We start from the raw sequence: 17,237 nt of genomic DNA, 5'->3' as shown, positions 1-17,237 counted from the left end.
GATAATGGCAGAATTGCAAGATGTTCATACATATGAATCTCCTTGAACTGGGTTTGTAAACAAGATTTACTCTCCATATCCTAATGAAAAGTGAGTTTTGGGGTGCTATTGTCTCATAATTTACTTGCTTCTATGACATTTTTTCAGTATGGTTTCTCTGCTTTCTAAAGGATTAAATTTAAGATTAAGTGCTTTCTTTCGTTGCATTACTCTTTGAGGATAGAGGTCGGTTTTAAGATGCTATTAACCAGACATGAAGCCCCATGGTCGGCAAGTAAACATGTTTCAACTTTTTTTGTTGAATTTAGCAATCCATTGTTTCACAGTCCATCAAGCTTTTTTTACTCTGTATCTCATTATAAAAAAATATTATTCATGTCTCCAATTTTGACTACATTTTCCCTACCTAGCAGATTTGGTGAATGTCTTCCAAGCGTTAATTCCTGAAGTCCATTTATATTGCAATCCATGCGCTCCTTGATTGAAAAGTCTTCTACTTTGGTGATGGATCAAGTTGCTCATGAACAGTGTAAAAGACATTATCTGTCTAAAACATAAAAAGAATTTTGTTATACTATGTTAACCCTTCTAAACGTGTCTTGCCTTGAACATTGGTTTTTCTTGGCTCACATATATTCTGTTAGAATTGTTTCTTATACACATGAGTAGTAATTGCCAAATTAATCAAAATTTTCAGTTGCATGTCTCGCACATGCTGTTTCCGTTTCGATTTTAAAAATTCAGTGGTCGGTTTTGGGCCATGTGTGTAAGTATCCACTCTTCAGTTTATCTGCTTAGTTCTCCAGTGGTGCAGAGATTTTGTCAAACTTTCATTGCCAAGATCTTGCAGACCTTCTTTCTTGGATATACTGTACCAGAATTGGATAGACTGTACCAGAATTCTTTCATTTCTAAAATTTTCACGATTTAACACTGGAAATCAAGGAAAATGAAGAAAACTCAAAGTTGCAGCATGTGGTGGAAATTATTAAGGACATGCTACATATTATAGAGAGGTACTGCTCCCAACCTTTGATTGGTTAATCAAGTAGAGTCGTTTGATGATGAAGTTTTTGCCATGTTATTTCCTCTCCATTCTTTGACCACTTTATGATCGGTAAATTCCCACGATAGGAAGCATCAGGAAAACAGAAGTGGGAATCAGATAGTGTTTAACTCTAACACAGTGGATCTTCTCCAGCATGTGTAATGTGTCCGAAAGGATAACTCAATGTCGTTATTGTTTGAATGATAGTTCATTAAAATGGTAATCTCAGTGGGAGAGTTTTGATGATAACAAAGAAAACAAGCATGTCATAGAGGAGATGAAAGTTCTTGATACTTTTTTTTTTTTTTTGCATTTAATGCAATGTTGATATTAATGTGGTTTTTGACACCTTATGGATTCTAAGGGATGTAAATAAATATCCAAGTTTTATCAGTGTCTTACTGTCATTATCTGTTTTCTCCATTAGTTTTATTTCTGATTTTTAAATTCACTTCCAACCATTACAAGTATTCGCTGATTAAACAGATTCGTGAAGCATCACAGCCCTTTCTTCTGAACACCTTCCCATGCGTTGCTAGCCCAAGACACCTCTTTAAGTGCAGTTTTTCTAATCTGAGATCTTTCAAGAATGATGAAGTGCTATTCCTCCTATAGGTTGGATTGTTTTCAGTTTTAAGTTATGATAGGTGCTGCAAATGTAGTTTCTGAGCAATTGAATTGTTAATTCAGAGCTTGCTTTTTGCTGTTCTATTTGATACTATTTAGAGATTGTGAAAATGGGAAGCCTGATAACTTCTGAGATTGCAAGATTGTTTCTGTGGTATGATGCATCTTTAAACATGATTTACGTTTAATATCTTCATTTATACCCATTAATTATCACTGTCAAGAATGGTCATAGCTATTAGCTTGACGTCCTTATTTCAGTCAGCAGGTTACCAACAAGCCTTTCACCAGATAAAAAGTAGTGATCACAAGGCAAATTTCTGAAGCTAGGGGTAGAAATGAATTGCACCTTGGGAGACAAATCTTTTTATGTGCTTTTCTGATGAATGGTCCCAAAAATCAGTGTACCAATGTACACTGGTCCATTTGCAAGTGGAGCTGACTACGCTTCAGCATGTTGTAAGAAGTTGCCAGCTGAAGTAACCTTGGAGCTATATTTGACTTGAAGGCTTCTTGTAGGAATCATCTAGGTACTTGTCTATGTCTTGAGTAAAATTTCAATAATCCACATCTTATATTTTACTGCCCCTTATGCCTATTTGCCTTCGTACAATTGGATTTTAGGTCCCAACTTTAAGGTTAATGATGAGGACAGTACCGCTGTCTCCTTAGGTGACATACGAACTCCACTTACACAATAGCTCTCTATTGTTATAGATCTTTTGTCAAAAAGCTCTTAAGAACTCCTCTGTTTTCAAGCTTTCTTCTGATTAATGTATTAGGAATGGTGCGTGAGCTGATGAAATATGTACAATTAGACTATTCCTCTATTCTGTAAATTCCAAGCCTACCCTGGGCACCCTCACGCATGGCGTGAGGCTGAAAACTAGTAGGAGTAAATTTCATAAAACTAATGTATATGGGGAAGCAATTTACATACATAAAAATATGTGTGGAGATGAGGAACAATATTAACAATATATAATTAATCACAAATAAAAATATGTGTGACGGAATAGTGAAAAGTCGAGGGTATTGTTAATATGTGTGAGAAAGCAATGCAAAATTGAAAGAATAGTGAAAAGTTGAGGGTATTGTTAATATGCATGAGAAAACAGTGCAAAATTGAGGGTATTGTTATTATATGTGATTAATTATATAATTTTGATATTATTCCTCTTCCCCGCACATATTTTTTGTGTGTAAATTACTTCTTCATATAAATTAGTTTTATGAAATTTATCTCTTATATATTTTGGTGAAATTTTTTGAGTTCTACATTTGGTATTAGAACTCTACATCCAAGAAATTGATCCTAAGGTACTTGTGAACATTGAAGAGTTATCTCGACTATGAAGTTTATCTTGGATATTTTTTCGTACTCAAAGTTAGAGCATAAAAATTGCTGTGAAGAAGGTAGTTGATTGAGTTAGACCACAATGTTGGTCCTGAAGTATCTAGTTAATGAAGATTGGTTTGAAAATTATTAAATTAATTGCGGTATTGTGATAGAGATCGGAGAAGAATTTTGTCAGTTGAGTTGTGATTATTAAAATCACGAAATTAGTTGTTAATAAATTGATATCAAATTATGCGACAAAAACAATCTATCCAAATATACTAATTATTACAACAAGAAAAGTGTTGAGGCAATGTTGACATATTAAATTAAGACTCAAATATAGAAATTTCTATATTACATTTAACAATGTATTAGTCAAGTTAAACTTTTAGTAATTCTATTTGAGTTCAGTTATGGCAATTTTATTAATTAGAAATTAGTATTTTATTAGAAAATTTCTTGTGATTGTAAGATTTGTTTACCAACTCATCTAGTCTATAAATAGGAAGTGTTATTATTGTTATCAATTGAGTAGAATGAAATTTGATAGCCTTATTATTATGGTATGTGATTAATATATTATTATTGGTATTATTCTTTTTCTTCAACACATACTTGTATATATGTAAATTGCCCCCTATATATATTGAGTTTTATGAAATTTATTTTTCTATAGTTTTTGAGTTTTGATTTAATATTCCAATATATTATAAACCCAATGATAGGTTGCAATTTATTCATTTATTTTAGTATTAATTCCTCCTATCACCTGACTGGATGTGAATTAATTGCTGGATTCTACTCATTTTTAGTATTTTGCACTTATTTCAGAGAGTAGAACGGAAATAGGACAACATGTGGAAATTGAGCAGGAAAAGAATTCAGAGGGGAGAGCTTGTCCCAGGGGCACTTTTGGAACAGAAGGCACCAAGTCCATTTTGGTAATTTTCGCAAAGGAATGCCGACTGCAGGGTTGGTTTCTGCTTCGGAGGGCCGGCCGCAAATAAAAGAGAAAAAAAATGGAGAGAAGTAGAGGACGGGATTTTATATTTTTCCCTTTAGTTCTTTTTCATCTTGTAGTTGGCCGGAATTGTTGACTTTTTTTCTTTTGAGTACTTGTTAGCTAGTTTTCTTCTTACGTAGGAAGATTGTGAGGAGCATTAGCCTGGCACTTTATTCTGGCTGTAGTTTCTTTCACTTGCGCTTGGCTCCACGCATGTCAGGAGCAGAAAGTCTGACTTTTCCTCCGTGTACCGCTGGAGTGATTTTGCTACACGAATGCTTGGAACACTAAATAGATTCACTTGCTGCGGGAGACTTTCAATTGCATTCTTACTGTTCGACGTATTGCAACTCCCAAAATTTCAACGGACAATGGCCGCTGTTTCCTTTCCAATTTCCCGCGGATTTAGTTCATCAATTATGAGCTAATTTCCCACTTCTAGCCAAGGAGCAACGAAGGCTCTGATTCACCTAAAATTTGTGAGATCGATTTAATTTAATCTTTCCCTTTTCTTTATTGGTATCCGCATATTCCCTGAATGCTAGGCTTATGGTTATTTAATTAATTGGTTGTCTTGGATCCGGATAATTAATTGATTTGGTAATCTATTGTCAATTGGGGTATTAAATCCGTAATTGTTTAATTACCTCAAAATAGTGACAACTGGCACGATTAGATTCGTGTTAGGGGGATACGCGGGCTAATCTAAAATAACCCTGGTAGTGCGTTATTTGATTAGAATAGGGCCCCTCTAATACGTAAGGCAATTGGGGAATTAAATTCTACGGGCGTACCTAGGATTATTTCTCAATTAGAGCAGTGATTAACGGGCGTACCTTAATCATCGACACAGTAAGGAGGGGTTGACTGTCATCGCTTGTTTGGCAGTTATAACCTATTTATTAGTAAATAATTGGGATTGCCTTTGCTTATCGATGATCAATTAGGTGAACCATTGCTGAAGTTATTCCTTGGCTAGATCCTTAATTATCATTCATTTGATTTTAGTAATTTGTTAATTAATTTTTAGTAGTTTCTTAGATTTTATTTGAACTTCTTTTATTGTCACCTTCTGCATAAAAACACCCCATTGTCACTGTGAATTTGAAAAGAAACAATTACTCCCAGTCCCTGTGGATTCGACCCTGCTCACCACTATCTACAGAAATTACTTTTAGTTTGAGCAGGTATTTATTATTGCACAGGCATCGACAACCTGTCAATTTTTGGCGCCGTTGCCGGGGACTGGCGTTATTATTTGTTTCTTTTTAAATTCAATTTTGTCCTAATTTTCTGGTCTTCTTCTAGTGTATGCCTCGATCTTCTCGTACAGGTGATTTGATTTTTGACCACGAGATAGAGAAGATCGCGCGTAGAACGAGAAAGGAAACCAGACAACTCAGAGAAGAGCACTCCAGGGCTACATCTCAAAGACCCGAGTCAGAAGTTGAACCAACAGATTCGTTTGGTGACACTTCAAGTGACTCTGACCAGGAGGAAGGAACCATGGCTAATGCACAAACATTAAGGGAGTTGGCTGCTCCTGATTTAACTCAGCAGCCTTTGTGCATTACTTTCCCCGCTTTAAATGACAACATTCCATTTGAACTAAAATCTGGTCTGATTCAGCTTTTACCCTCTTTTCATGGTTTACCAGGTGAAGAGCCGTATAAGCATCTGCAGGAGTTTGATGTCGTTTGCAACAGTATGAAACCCCCGGGAATCACAGAAGAGCAGATAAAAATGAGGGCATTCCCCTTCTCCTTGAAAGATTCTGCGAAGGACTGGCTGTACTACCTGTCACCAGGTAGCATCACCACGTGGGGCCAATTGATGAAAAAATTTTTGGATAAATATTTTCCTGCATCCAGGGCTGCAAGTCTAAGGAAAGAAATTTGTGGGATCAAACAGCATCCAGGGGAGTCACTTTACGAGTATTGGGAACGGTATAAGAACTTGTTGCGCAGGTGCCCCCAACACCAAATAAGTGAGCAGTTGATCATACAATATTTTTATGAGGGACTCATTTTTAGAGACAGGAGCATCATTGATGCTGCAAGTGGAGGGGCACTGGTGAACAAAACCCCTCAGGAAGCACGGGAGTTAATAGAGGGGATGGCAGAGAACTCACAGCAATTCAGTACAAGAGAGGATGTTCCAATACGTAGGGTGAATGAGATAGAGACACCCTCTGTGCAGCAGCAGCTAAATGAGTTGACTGCTTTTGTTAGGCAACAGGCTGTGAGAAATGCATCACAAGCCAGGGTATGCGGGATTTGCACCGGTATAGGCCACTCTGCAGACATGTGCCCAATGATTCAGGAAGAAACTGCAGAACAGGTGAACATGGCTGACCACGCGCCCGCGCCAAGGAAGCAGTACGACCCTTACTCAAGCACCTACAACCCCGGGTGGAGAGATCATCCCAACCTCAGTTATGGAGGGAATAGGCAACCCAACTTTACACCGAACAGGCAGTCTAGCTTTGTGCCAAATAAGCCACCAGGGTACCAGCAGCAATACCAACCCCGACCACCTCCGCCCCCTCAATCCGGTTCATCTATGGAGGAGATGATGAAACAAATGATGACAACCATGGCACAAAATCAGCAAAGGACAGAGGCAACTATTATGCAAAATCAGCAAAGGACGGAGGCAACCATTATGCAACATCAGCAAAGGACGGATTCCGAAATGCAGGACATAAGGAATCAGATAAGTCAACTGGCCACAACAATCAACCGCTTGGATGCCCAAAATCAAGGTAAATTGCCATCTCAACCTGAGTTGAACCCGAAGAATGTGAGCGCCATGACCTTGAGGAGTGGCAAGGAAGTTCAAGGGCCTGAGCCTGTGATCCCCAAGGACAAGGATGAAGAGAAGATCGAAAGTGAGCTCGAAAGGGAGGACAGCAATGGTGCAGATCCACAGGTACTTCCTGACCCAACAATTACAGTTAGGACTAACCCGCCTCCTTTTCCTAGCAGGTTGGAAAAATCAAAGAAGCAGGATAAGGAGAGGGAAATCTTGGAGGTTTTTCGCAAGGTTGAGATAAATATCCCCCTCTTAGACGCCATCAAACAAGTACCAAAATATGCCAAGTTCCTAAGGGACTTGTGTGTCAACCAAAGGCGATTGAGAGGGGATGAACGGGTTATTGTTGGGGAGAATGTGTCAGCGGTCCTGCAGAGAAAGCTCCCACCGAAGTGCGGGGACCCAGGTATGTTTACTATTCCCTGTAGGATAGGTAATACTGTGATCAGAAGGGCCATGTTGGATCTGGGAGCATCAATTAATGTCATGCCTAAGTCTATCTATGCTTCTCTAAAATTAGGTCCATTAAAAGAAACTGGAATTATCATTCAATTAGCTGACCGAACTAATGCATATCCTGATGGGTTGGTTGAAGATGTATTGGTAAAAGTTAATGATTTGGTGTTTCCAGCTGATTTTTATGTACTGGATATGGATGATGATCACTCCCCTGATCCCTCACCTTTGTTATTGGGTAGACCTTTTATGAGCACTGCACAGACGAAAATTGATGTTAATAAGGGTACCTTGTCCATGGAGTTTGATGGGGAAATTGTGCATTTTAATATTTTTGATACTATGAAATACCCCTCGAACTCCAACTTTAGCTCAGTTTTCTCTGTGAGTGCTATTGATCCTGTAGTGCAGGAAGTGTTTGAAACTGATGGCAGGGATGAGTTGGAGGTGGCTTTAACCAAGCACCTCGAGTTGGAGACAACTCCTCAGGTGGAGTGGAGTGAGGATTTAAAATGCACAATAGGTGCATTACACTCATTGCAGACCACCAGGAAAAGGTATGAAGTCTTACCTATTTTTACTCCCGAGCCTCATCAGAGGGTATTGCCATCTGTGGTGCAGGCACCTGTACTGGAGTTGAAACCTCTACCAGAGCACCTGAGATATGCATATTTGGGTGATAATGAGACACTCCCGGTGATTATCTCGTCGGCACTGTCAAAAATTCAGGAAGAGAAATTGATCCGGGTCCTTCGGGAGCATAAAGAGGCGATAGGCTGGACAATCGCAGACATTAAGGGGATAAGCCCGGCCATCTGTATGCACCGGATTAGGCTAGAAGACGATGCCAAACCTGTTAGGCAAGCTCAAAGAAGGCTCAACCCCCTCATGATGGAAGTTGTAAAGAAAGAGATTCTAAAACTGCTAGATGTGGGGATCATCTTTGCAATATCTGATAGCCCTTGGGTGAGTCCGGTTCAGGTAGTCCCGAAGAAGGCAGGAGTAACGGTAGAAGCCAACCAAACGGGTGAGCTCGTGCCAGTGCGCAAACCCACTGGATGGAGGCAGTGTATAGACTACCGTAGGCTGAACGCCGTCACTAAAAAGGACCACTTCCCTCTCCCTTTCATTGACCAAATGGTTGAACGTTTAGCTGGTAGAGCTTATTATTGCTTTTTGGATGGATTTTCAGGATACTTTCGGATAGCAATTGCCCCGGAGGATCAAGAGAAGACAACTTTCACGTGCCCGTTCGGGACCTTTGCCTACAGACGAATGCCATTTGGGTTGTGCAATGCACCTGCGACTTTCCAAAGGTGTATGGTGAGTATTTTTTCTGAATACGTGGAGAAAATTATTGAAGTTTTCATGGATGATTTCAGTGTGTATGGTGATAGTTTTGATACGTGTTTAGATAACCTGAAATTGATCCTGATAAGGTGTATAGAGACTAATCTTGTGCTAAATTGGGAAAAATGTCATTTTATGGTTGAGCACGGAATAGTCCTAGGTCATATTGTATCGTCTAAGGGCATAGAAGTTGACAAGGCTAAAATAGACATTATTTCTGCATTACCTTACCCCGCGAGTGTGCGGGAGGTGCGTTCTTTTCTTGGACATGCAAGTTTTTATCGAAGGTTCATCAAGGATTTTTCAAAAATTGGAGCCCCGTTGTTCCAACTTCTACAAAAGGATGTGACCTTCGAATTCAATGACAAATGTGAGAAGGCCTTTAACAAGCTGAAGGAATTGCTGACTTCACCCCCAATCATCCAACCCCCCGATTGGAATTTGCCATTTGAGATCATGTGCGATGCCAGTGATCATGCTATTGGGGCTGTATTGGGGCAAAGAGTAGGGAAGGCAGCTCATGTCATCTATTACGCATCCCGGGCCTTGAATGGAGCCCAGTTGAATTATTCCACCACTGAGAAGGAGCTTCTTGCAGTTATTTTTGCTTTGGAAAAATTTAGGTCATATTTGCTAGGTGCTAAAGTAATTGTATTTTCTGACCATGCAGCATTAAGGTACCTAATGACCAAGAAAGATGCAAAGCCGAGACTCATCAGGTGGATATTGCTACTACAGGAATTTGACCTGGAGATAAGGGACAAGAAAGGCTCAGAAAATCTAGTAGCAGACCATTTAAGTCGCATACCAATTGGGGAGGATAAGGAACCATTGAAAGATGCATTCCCTGAAGAGCATTTATTTTCCTTAAATTCTCAATTGCCTTGGTATGCTGATTTAGTCAATTATCTAGTAACGGGTGATTTTCCTGCAGGTTGGCCAAAATCGAAGAAGGATAAATTGAAGAGTGACGCCAAGTACTTCATCTGGGACGACCCGTACCTATGGAAAAGGTGTGCAGACCAAATAATGAGGAGATGTGTAAGTGAAGTGGAATTTCAATCAATTTTAGCTTTTTGTCATGCTTTTGCCTGTGGAGGTCATTTTGGACCTAAGAGAACTGCTCATAAGGTTTTGGAAAGTGGATTTTATTGGCCTTCATTATTTAAGGATGCCTATGTGTTTTGTAAGTCATGTGATCGCTGTCAAAGGGTAGGTAATATAGCCCGTAGAGATCAAATGCCCCAGGTCCCGTTGATTTTTGTTGAAATTTTTGATGTCTGGGGTATAGATTTCATGGGGCCTTTTCCTACTTCATTTGGTTTTTTATATATTTTGCTGGCGGTTGATTATGTGTCTAAATGGGTGGAGGCTAAGGCCACTCGAACTAATGATTCGAGAGTAGTTGCAGATTTTATCAGGTCTAATATCTTTGTGCGGTTTGGAATGCCTAGAGCTATTGTCAGTGATAGGGGAACGCACTTTTGCAACAGAACCATAGCTGCGTTGTTTCGCAAGTATGGTGTACTCCACAGGGTCTCAACGTCATACCACCCTCAGACCAATGGTCAGGCGGAGGTGACAAATCGGGAGATTAAGTCCATTTTAGAGAAAATGGTGCGCCCTGATAGGAAAGACTGGAGCCAAAGGTTGGAAGATGCACTTTGGGCCTATAGGACGGCGTACAAGACTCCTATAGGGATGTCACCGTACCGGTTGGTATTTGGGAAGTCGTGTCATCTTCCAGTGGAATTCGAGCATAAGGCTTTTTGGGCGATAAAGCAATGCAATATGAATTTAGAGGAGGCCGGTGCTCAACGGAAGTTGGATTTGCAAGAATTGGAGGAGATCCGGAACGAAGCATACGAAAACGCCTTGATTTATAAAGAGAAAAGCCGGGCATTTCATGACCAACAAATTTCAAGAAAAACATTTGAAGTTGGTCAGAAGGTTCTCCTGTACCAATCCAGGCTCAAGTTATTCCCAAGTAAGCTACGTTCCCGTTGGATTGGACCTTTTATTGTGACTCATGTTTTTCCATATGGTGCAGTTGAAATCCAAAGTGCTAAGACAGACAACAAATTTGTGGTGAATGGACACCGTCTCAAATATTATTACGAAGGATTTTCAGGTAGAGAGGTGGAGACAACTAGGCTAGACGAGCCACCGTGTCCTAATCAGTGACACTTTACCATGTCTAGCCAAAGACATTAAAGATAGGCGCTCATTGGGAGGCAACCCCATTATTTCTTTTAATTGTTTGTTGGTTTCGTAGCATAGTTTAAATCTGCTTTCCCTGAATTTGATTGATTTTGGGTGTTAGTTTTCGTTTTTGCTGATTTGTAGGTGACCTTCAGTTATGACGCGCCCGCGTGATGACGGGCAGGAATCAGAAACTTCAAACTTCTGGGGGCTCTCCTGCCCTCATGACGTGCCGGCGTGGTGATGTGCAGGACGCTCACGATCAGGAATTTCTGAAACTTCTGGGAGCTCTCCTGCCCTCATGACGTGCCCGCGTGGTGATGTGCAGGACGCTCACGATCAGGAATTTCTGAAACTTCTGGGAGCTCTCCTGCCCTCTTGACGTGCCCGCGTCACGTTCGCGGGAAAGGTAAGGATTCAAAAAAAATATATATATATATAGAAAAATTATTATCATTATTTCATTTATTCAAATAATAACAAAACAACAACGAGAAAAAAGAAAAAAAAAAAACCAAGAGCAAGAAAATTTTTCCTCTTAACCGTAGCAATTTCATTTATTAATATAAAAAAATAAAAAAAAAAAACTTTCTTTTCCTTCTTTTCTTTTCTTTCCTTTCTTTTTCTTTCTTTCTTCTTCTTTCTTTCTCTTTTCTTTCTTCTCCGCTGTTCTGCTGCTCCCCTGCTCTCTGCGCACGCTCGACCAGCCGAAGCCGCGCGCCATCGCCGCCCGCCGCGCCTCTGTCCGCGCGCCGCCGCCAGTCAGCAGATCTCTCTCTCCATCGCCGCCCATCTCGCCCGCGACCTCCGCCATCCACCACTAGATCTCCACCGTCCACCTCCACTTCCACCACAGCCGCGCGCCGCTGCCCGCCGCAGCGAGCTCCTCACGCGCGCCTCCGCGCGCCGCCGTTCCTCCTTGGCTGCGACCCGCAACCCACGAACGAGCCCGTAGCCTCTCTGCTCACGCCGCCGCTGCCCACCGCAGTCAGGCAGCCGTGCGCTGCACACGGACACCGCCAGTCACCACCAGCTTCACCTCCGCCTCTCTGTTTGCCGCCTGGAGTAGTCCTAGTGGAGGTATTTGACATTTGCCCAATTTCTCAGTATTTGCCGGTGCTATTTGGTTCCCCGCATGTTTGGGTGATTTTCCACCAGTGGTACTGGTTGGATTATATTTGCTTGGAATTGCTAATTCTTTTGGGTTGGGTGCAATTGTGCGTTTAATTGGCCATCTGGAGCCACTTGTTAAAATTTTGGGTTGAGCTGACATACTGTAGTCGATTGTTAACGTGGGAGGTCTATTTTGCTTGCATTGCTGGAGGAATTGTTGAGGTTTCTTTGGGGGGGTTTTTGCTTCAGTTACTTCTGATATTGCCGGGTAGCAATTGCTGGGCCCTTGGTTTGTTGGCATTTCTTTATTTATTGTTGGCACTGGCAAGTTGTTATATTTGCTGGGACTTTTGTTGATTAAGTTGATTGCTCCAAATCATGGTGAGACCAAAATCCTCCTCTAGGTCTAGGGCCTCTCAGTCTCAACCCCCTCCACAAGCCTCTATTCCTGTCAACTCACCTACCAACCTACCCTCCTCTTCTAGTGTTCGAACCCGTTTGGGTAGGGGTAGGGGTGCTCAGGTAGATACCCCTGCTCACTTTGGGGGGCACTTAACATTTACCAGACCCGCCGATCGGCAGAGATACGCTAAGGTCTGTGAGAGGCGTATTATACCCTGCAAGTCTTGTCACAAAATCACTATGACTGCCCTGTGTATACGTGAGGAGGTCAATCAGATGTTTACCGCCATTGGGTGGTGCCCGTATCTTGATATCTCCTGCCCTGCTTTTGTTGAGCTGATTCGGGAGTTTTACTCCACCTTTGAGTTCGAGTTGCCTACGAGATACACCGTTGAAACACCAAATGTCATTCATTTCCGTCTAATGGGTAGGGAGTTCAACTTTTCCATTACCCATTTCAATCTGGCATTTGGATTTATCACGAGAGAGTATGCTGAAACTAGGGAGTATGCGGAGAGTGCCTGTGATTACATAGAACCATTTCTCTCCCAATACCATGATGTGTGGGAAGACATGTCCGTCGATCAGCACCGCTACGATCCTTCCCGGTCTAGGAGCTCCTTTCTTAAGGACCCTAGTGCCCGCTATGTTCAGCGATTCTTAGCCTACAGCTACTCGGGGCGCAAGGACAGCTCCGGCATACTCTCTCGCCCTGAGTTCTTCTTCCTCTGGAGTATGAAGAACAACATCAAGGTTAACTTGGGGTGTTGGTTGGCGGCTCAATTCAAGACGGTTTTGACCAAGAAGAACAAACCGCTGATCCTTGGGTCCTACATCACCCACTTGGCGACCCAGTTGGGAGTTCTTACCTGGATGATCACGACCTCCACTTGGCATTTGAGATGGAACACCTGGACGTGGACTGCTTAGAGAAAATGGGAGTCGTCGAGCGCCTGCCCAATGGTTTCCACCAGTTTACCCCTCCGGGCCCAGTTCGAGCTCCGGGTGCACAGCCTTCAACCCGGGCAGGGCCTCTTCATTCCCTGGGTCGGCCGAGGACACCGCTGGGCCGTCATCTTCTGCGCCACCTCCACCATATGGGTCAACTGAATGGCAACAACTCCGGGAGCGGGTTCAGAATTTGGAGGCTCGAATGCTCAACGTCGACCTCAATGTAGCTGGCATAGCACAGAATTTGGCGCAATTTCTGCATCATACGGGCTTTCCTCCTCCAGCTCCACCTCGCCCACCTCTTTGACCGGATTTCAGGGAAGTGTTGCTGTCCTCTCACCCACTTTTGTTGGTTATTTGTCACATTGAGGACAATGTGTCCTATAGGTGTGGGGGGGTCTAATGGGGTGCTAGTGTTTTTAGTTTTCTTTAGTTTTTAGTTTTATTTCTAGTTGCTCATTTTCTTTCTTTCTTCTTGGTGCTTATCTCTCCTGAAAAAAAAAACAGAAAAAGAAAAGAGAAAAAAATTGATTGGATGTTGGCTCATTGACTCTAATTCTACTTTTGCCAAGTTTTTAAAATAAGTATGTATCGGGTTGATGTGGTTGGATCCAAGATATCTCCTTGGTGAATATCGGATTGCTTGGCTCTTTTGATTTCTTTGTTAACTTTTCTAGGCGTTGGGAATGACTGTTGGCATTTTAAGGTGAACTGGTCCAATATTGACTCCAGTTCTCCATGTTTGGCAATAATGAGGCGAGCTGCCCCTATGCTTAGTTGCTAGTGTTGGTATTTCGTGTTTTTGGCTTTGTTTGGCTGTGAATAATCTGGACTGTACTCCGCTATTAGTCACTACTGAGTAACCGGGGATCTGCACCTAAAAGTGTCGATTCTCGCGTCAAAAGGTGGTATTTTATATGAGTACGTGGTCGTATAGCGGTAGGAGCTAAGTAACCGGGCTCCTCCATCTAAAAATGTTGGAGTTCGCGTCAAAAGGCCCGACGGCTAACGACTAAGTCTTTTTGTGTTAATTATTACTGATTCAATTGCAAAAAAAAAAAAAAAAAAAAAAAAAAAAAAAAGAAAAAAAAAAAAAAAAAGAAGAGAGACTAAATAATAGGGAAGCTTGCCGGTTTATGGACTAGATATGGAGACTTGTGTGAATATTCGGACCATTAGCTGATAAATGTTGAGTGCCATTCCTCTTTCTTAGAGTAGTTAATTTGGAAGGATTGAAGAAATTAGGGAAGCTTGCGGTTTATGGACTAGATATGGAGACTTGTGTGAATATTCGGACCATTAGCTGATAAATGTTGAGTGCCATTCCTCTTTCTTAGAGTAGTTAATTTGGAAATTGAAGAAATTCGCGGTTTAGAGGCTAACTGGGGGGATGTTTTTTGGATTTTAATCACTAGAGTTCGATATATGGTTCTCTTGGTATCTTGGCAATTTGTGGATAGAGCAATAGCCACTATAAAATTTTTGGTTTTCGTTTACTTTTCTCATGCTTGAGGACAAGCATGGTTTAGGTGTGGGGGGAATTGATAGGTTGCAATTTATTCATTTATTTTAGTATTAATTCCTCCTATCACCTGACTGGATGTGAATTAATTGCTGGATTCTACTCATTTTTAGTATTTTGCACTTATTTCAGGGAGTAGAACGGAAATAGGACAACATGTGGAAATTGAGCAGGAAAAGAATTCAGAGGGGAGAGCTTGTCCCAGGGGCACTTTTGGAACAGAAGGCACCAAGTCCATTTTGGTAATTTTCGCAAAGGAATGCCGACTGCAGGGTTGGTTTCTGCTTCGGAGGGCCGGCCGCAAATAAAAGAGAAAAAAAATGGAGAGAAGTAGAGGACGGGATTTTATATTTTTCCCTTTAGTTCTTTTTCATCTTGTAGTTGGCCGGAATTGTTGACTTTTTTTCTTTTGAGTACTTGTTAGCTAGTTTTCTTCTTACGTAGGAAGATTGTGAGGAGCATTAGCCTGGCACTTTATTCTGGCTGTAGTTTCTTTCACTTGCGCTTGGCTCCACGCATGTCAGGAGCAGAAAGTCTGACTTTTCCTCCGTGTACCGCTGGAGTGATTTTGCTACACGAATGCTTGGAACACTAAATAGATTCACTTGCTGCGGGAGACTTTCAATTGCATTCTTACTGTTCGACGTATTGCAACTCCCAAAATTTCAACGGACAATGGCCGCTGTTTCCTTTCCAATTTCCCGCGGATTTAGTTCATCAATTATGAGCTAATTTCCCACTTCTAGCCAAGGAGCAACGAAGGCTCTGATTCACCTAAAATTTGTGAGATCGATTTAATTTAATCTTTCCCTTTTCTTTATTGGTATCCGCATACTCCCTGAATGCTAGGCTTATGGTTATTTAATTAATTGGTTGTCTTGGATCCGGATAATTAATTGATTTGGTAATCTATTGTCAATTGGGGTATTAAATCCGTAATTGTTTAATTACCTCAAAATAGTGACAACTGGCACGATTAGATTCGTGTTAGGGGGATACGCGGGCTAATCTAAAATAACCCTGGTAGTGCGTTATTTGATTAGAATAGGGCCCCTCTAATACGTAAGGCAATTGGGGAATTAAATTCTACGGGCGTACCTAGGATTATTTCTCAATTAGAGCAGTGATTAACGGGCGTACCTTAATCATCGACACAGTAAGGAGGGGTTGACTGTCATCGCTTGTTTGGCAGTTATAACCTATTTATTAGTAAATAATTGGGATTGCCTTTGCTTATCGATGATCAATTAGGTGAACCATTGCTGAAGTTATTCCTTGGCTAGATCCTTAATTATCATTCATTTGATTTTAGTAATTTGTTAATTAATTTTTAGTAGTTTCTTAGATTTTATTTGAACTTCTTTTATTGTCACCTTCTGCATAAAAACACCCCATTGTCACTGTGAATTTGAAAAGAAACAATTACTCCCAGTCCCTGTGGATTCGACCCTGCTCACCACTATCTACAGAAATTACTTTTAGTTTGAGCAGGTATTTATTATTGCACAGGCATCGACAACCTGTCATGCAATTTTAAATTTTCTGGTATAATAAAATCAATTTCAGTAACAGGAGTTGAAGAATAGGAGTCAGGAAAATATTGATTAAGGAGTGGAGAAGATGTCACCGCATTTGGAGATTGTTCACTGGATTCATTCACTTGAACGAGTTGATCTTGGAGTCTCATTTCTTGCACTTCAGCTTCCTTTTCAACTGCATCTTTAAATCCGTTTTCTTGAAACTCTTGCAGTTCCATGTCATTTGGCCGGACAATTGCACTCTCATCTTCCTCAAGATTGATATTGGTTTGTGCGGGCAATTCTTCCATTTGAGGAGCTAATCGCTCTATCCTGGATGTCAATTGACGCATTTGATCCGCCAGGTCGCGAAGGCTCGCTTGTGTCTTCTGATGAAATTGATTTAGGCTCGCTTGTGTCTCCTGATGAAATCGATTTGTATTAGCAATTAGTAATCCCATCATTTCTTCAAGAGACATACCTGACACGGAGGATGATTGCTGAGACTCTTGCTGTTGAAAATCCATTAGCCCGGTCGCATAATCAAAATTGAAATTATCCCACCATCCTTGATCATACCCGTTTGAATAAGGGTCATACTGCGTTTGATATTGGGGTGAAAAATCTCCAAAAGTATCAATTGGAGCGCTTAGATTATCTTGAAATGCGGGGTATGTGTCAGTTGAATAATCTGAGTCAAAATAAGTTCCACAATTTGCAACAGCCCATTGATCATTAGGAAAAACATGAGTCTCATAACCCCATTCAGGAACAAAATCCAGTCTATCATCAAAATATGGAATGTTAGCAGCCATAAAAAAAAAATAATAAGAGAAAAATAAATTTTAAAAAAAATGAAAACAAGATAAATTCAAAAAGAAACAAATTAA

The 17,237-nt window shown here is 41.0% G+C and overlaps 1 protein-coding gene across 1 annotated transcript; it reads left to right on the top strand.

The window, feature by feature from the left end:
- The first annotated feature begins 1,785 nt into the window (after positions 1-1,785).
- On the top strand, positions 1,786-10,824 carry LOC113752030. Its single transcript, XM_027296172.1, has 8 exons — positions 1,786-1,829; positions 2,079-2,154; positions 3,830-3,958; positions 5,329-6,360; positions 6,520-6,937; positions 7,091-7,193; positions 8,124-9,690; positions 10,201-10,824. The coding sequence occupies exons 1-8, from the start codon at positions 1,786-1,788 to the stop codon at positions 10,822-10,824; spliced, it is 3,993 nt and encodes a 1,330-aa protein (XP_027151973.1).
- The last annotated feature ends 6,413 nt before the right edge of the window (positions 10,825-17,237 follow it).

Source organism: Coffea eugenioides, chromosome 11, assembly GCF_003713205.1.
Source record: "Coffea eugenioides isolate CCC68of chromosome 11, Ceug_1.0, whole genome shotgun sequence".
NCBI lineage: Eukaryota > Viridiplantae > Streptophyta > Magnoliopsida > Gentianales > Rubiaceae > Coffea > Coffea eugenioides.
Note: the sequence above shows the minus strand (reverse complement) of the source record. Positions and strands in the feature narration are given on the sequence as shown.

Bases quoted from the DNA above. Each gene is read 5' to 3' on its own strand.
- LOC113752030 (XM_027296172.1), top strand. From the start codon at position 1,786: ATGGGAAGCCTGATAACTTCTGAGATTGCAAGATTGTTTCTGTG. The intron at 1,830-2,078 runs GTATGATGCATC...CCCAAAAATCAG, and splicing joins ATTGCAAGATTGTTTCTGTG to TGTACCAATGTACACTGGTC. The intron at 6,361-6,519 runs GTGAACATGGCT...GTGCCAAATAAG, and splicing joins AGGAAGAAACTGCAGAACAG to CCACCAGGGTACCAGCAGCA.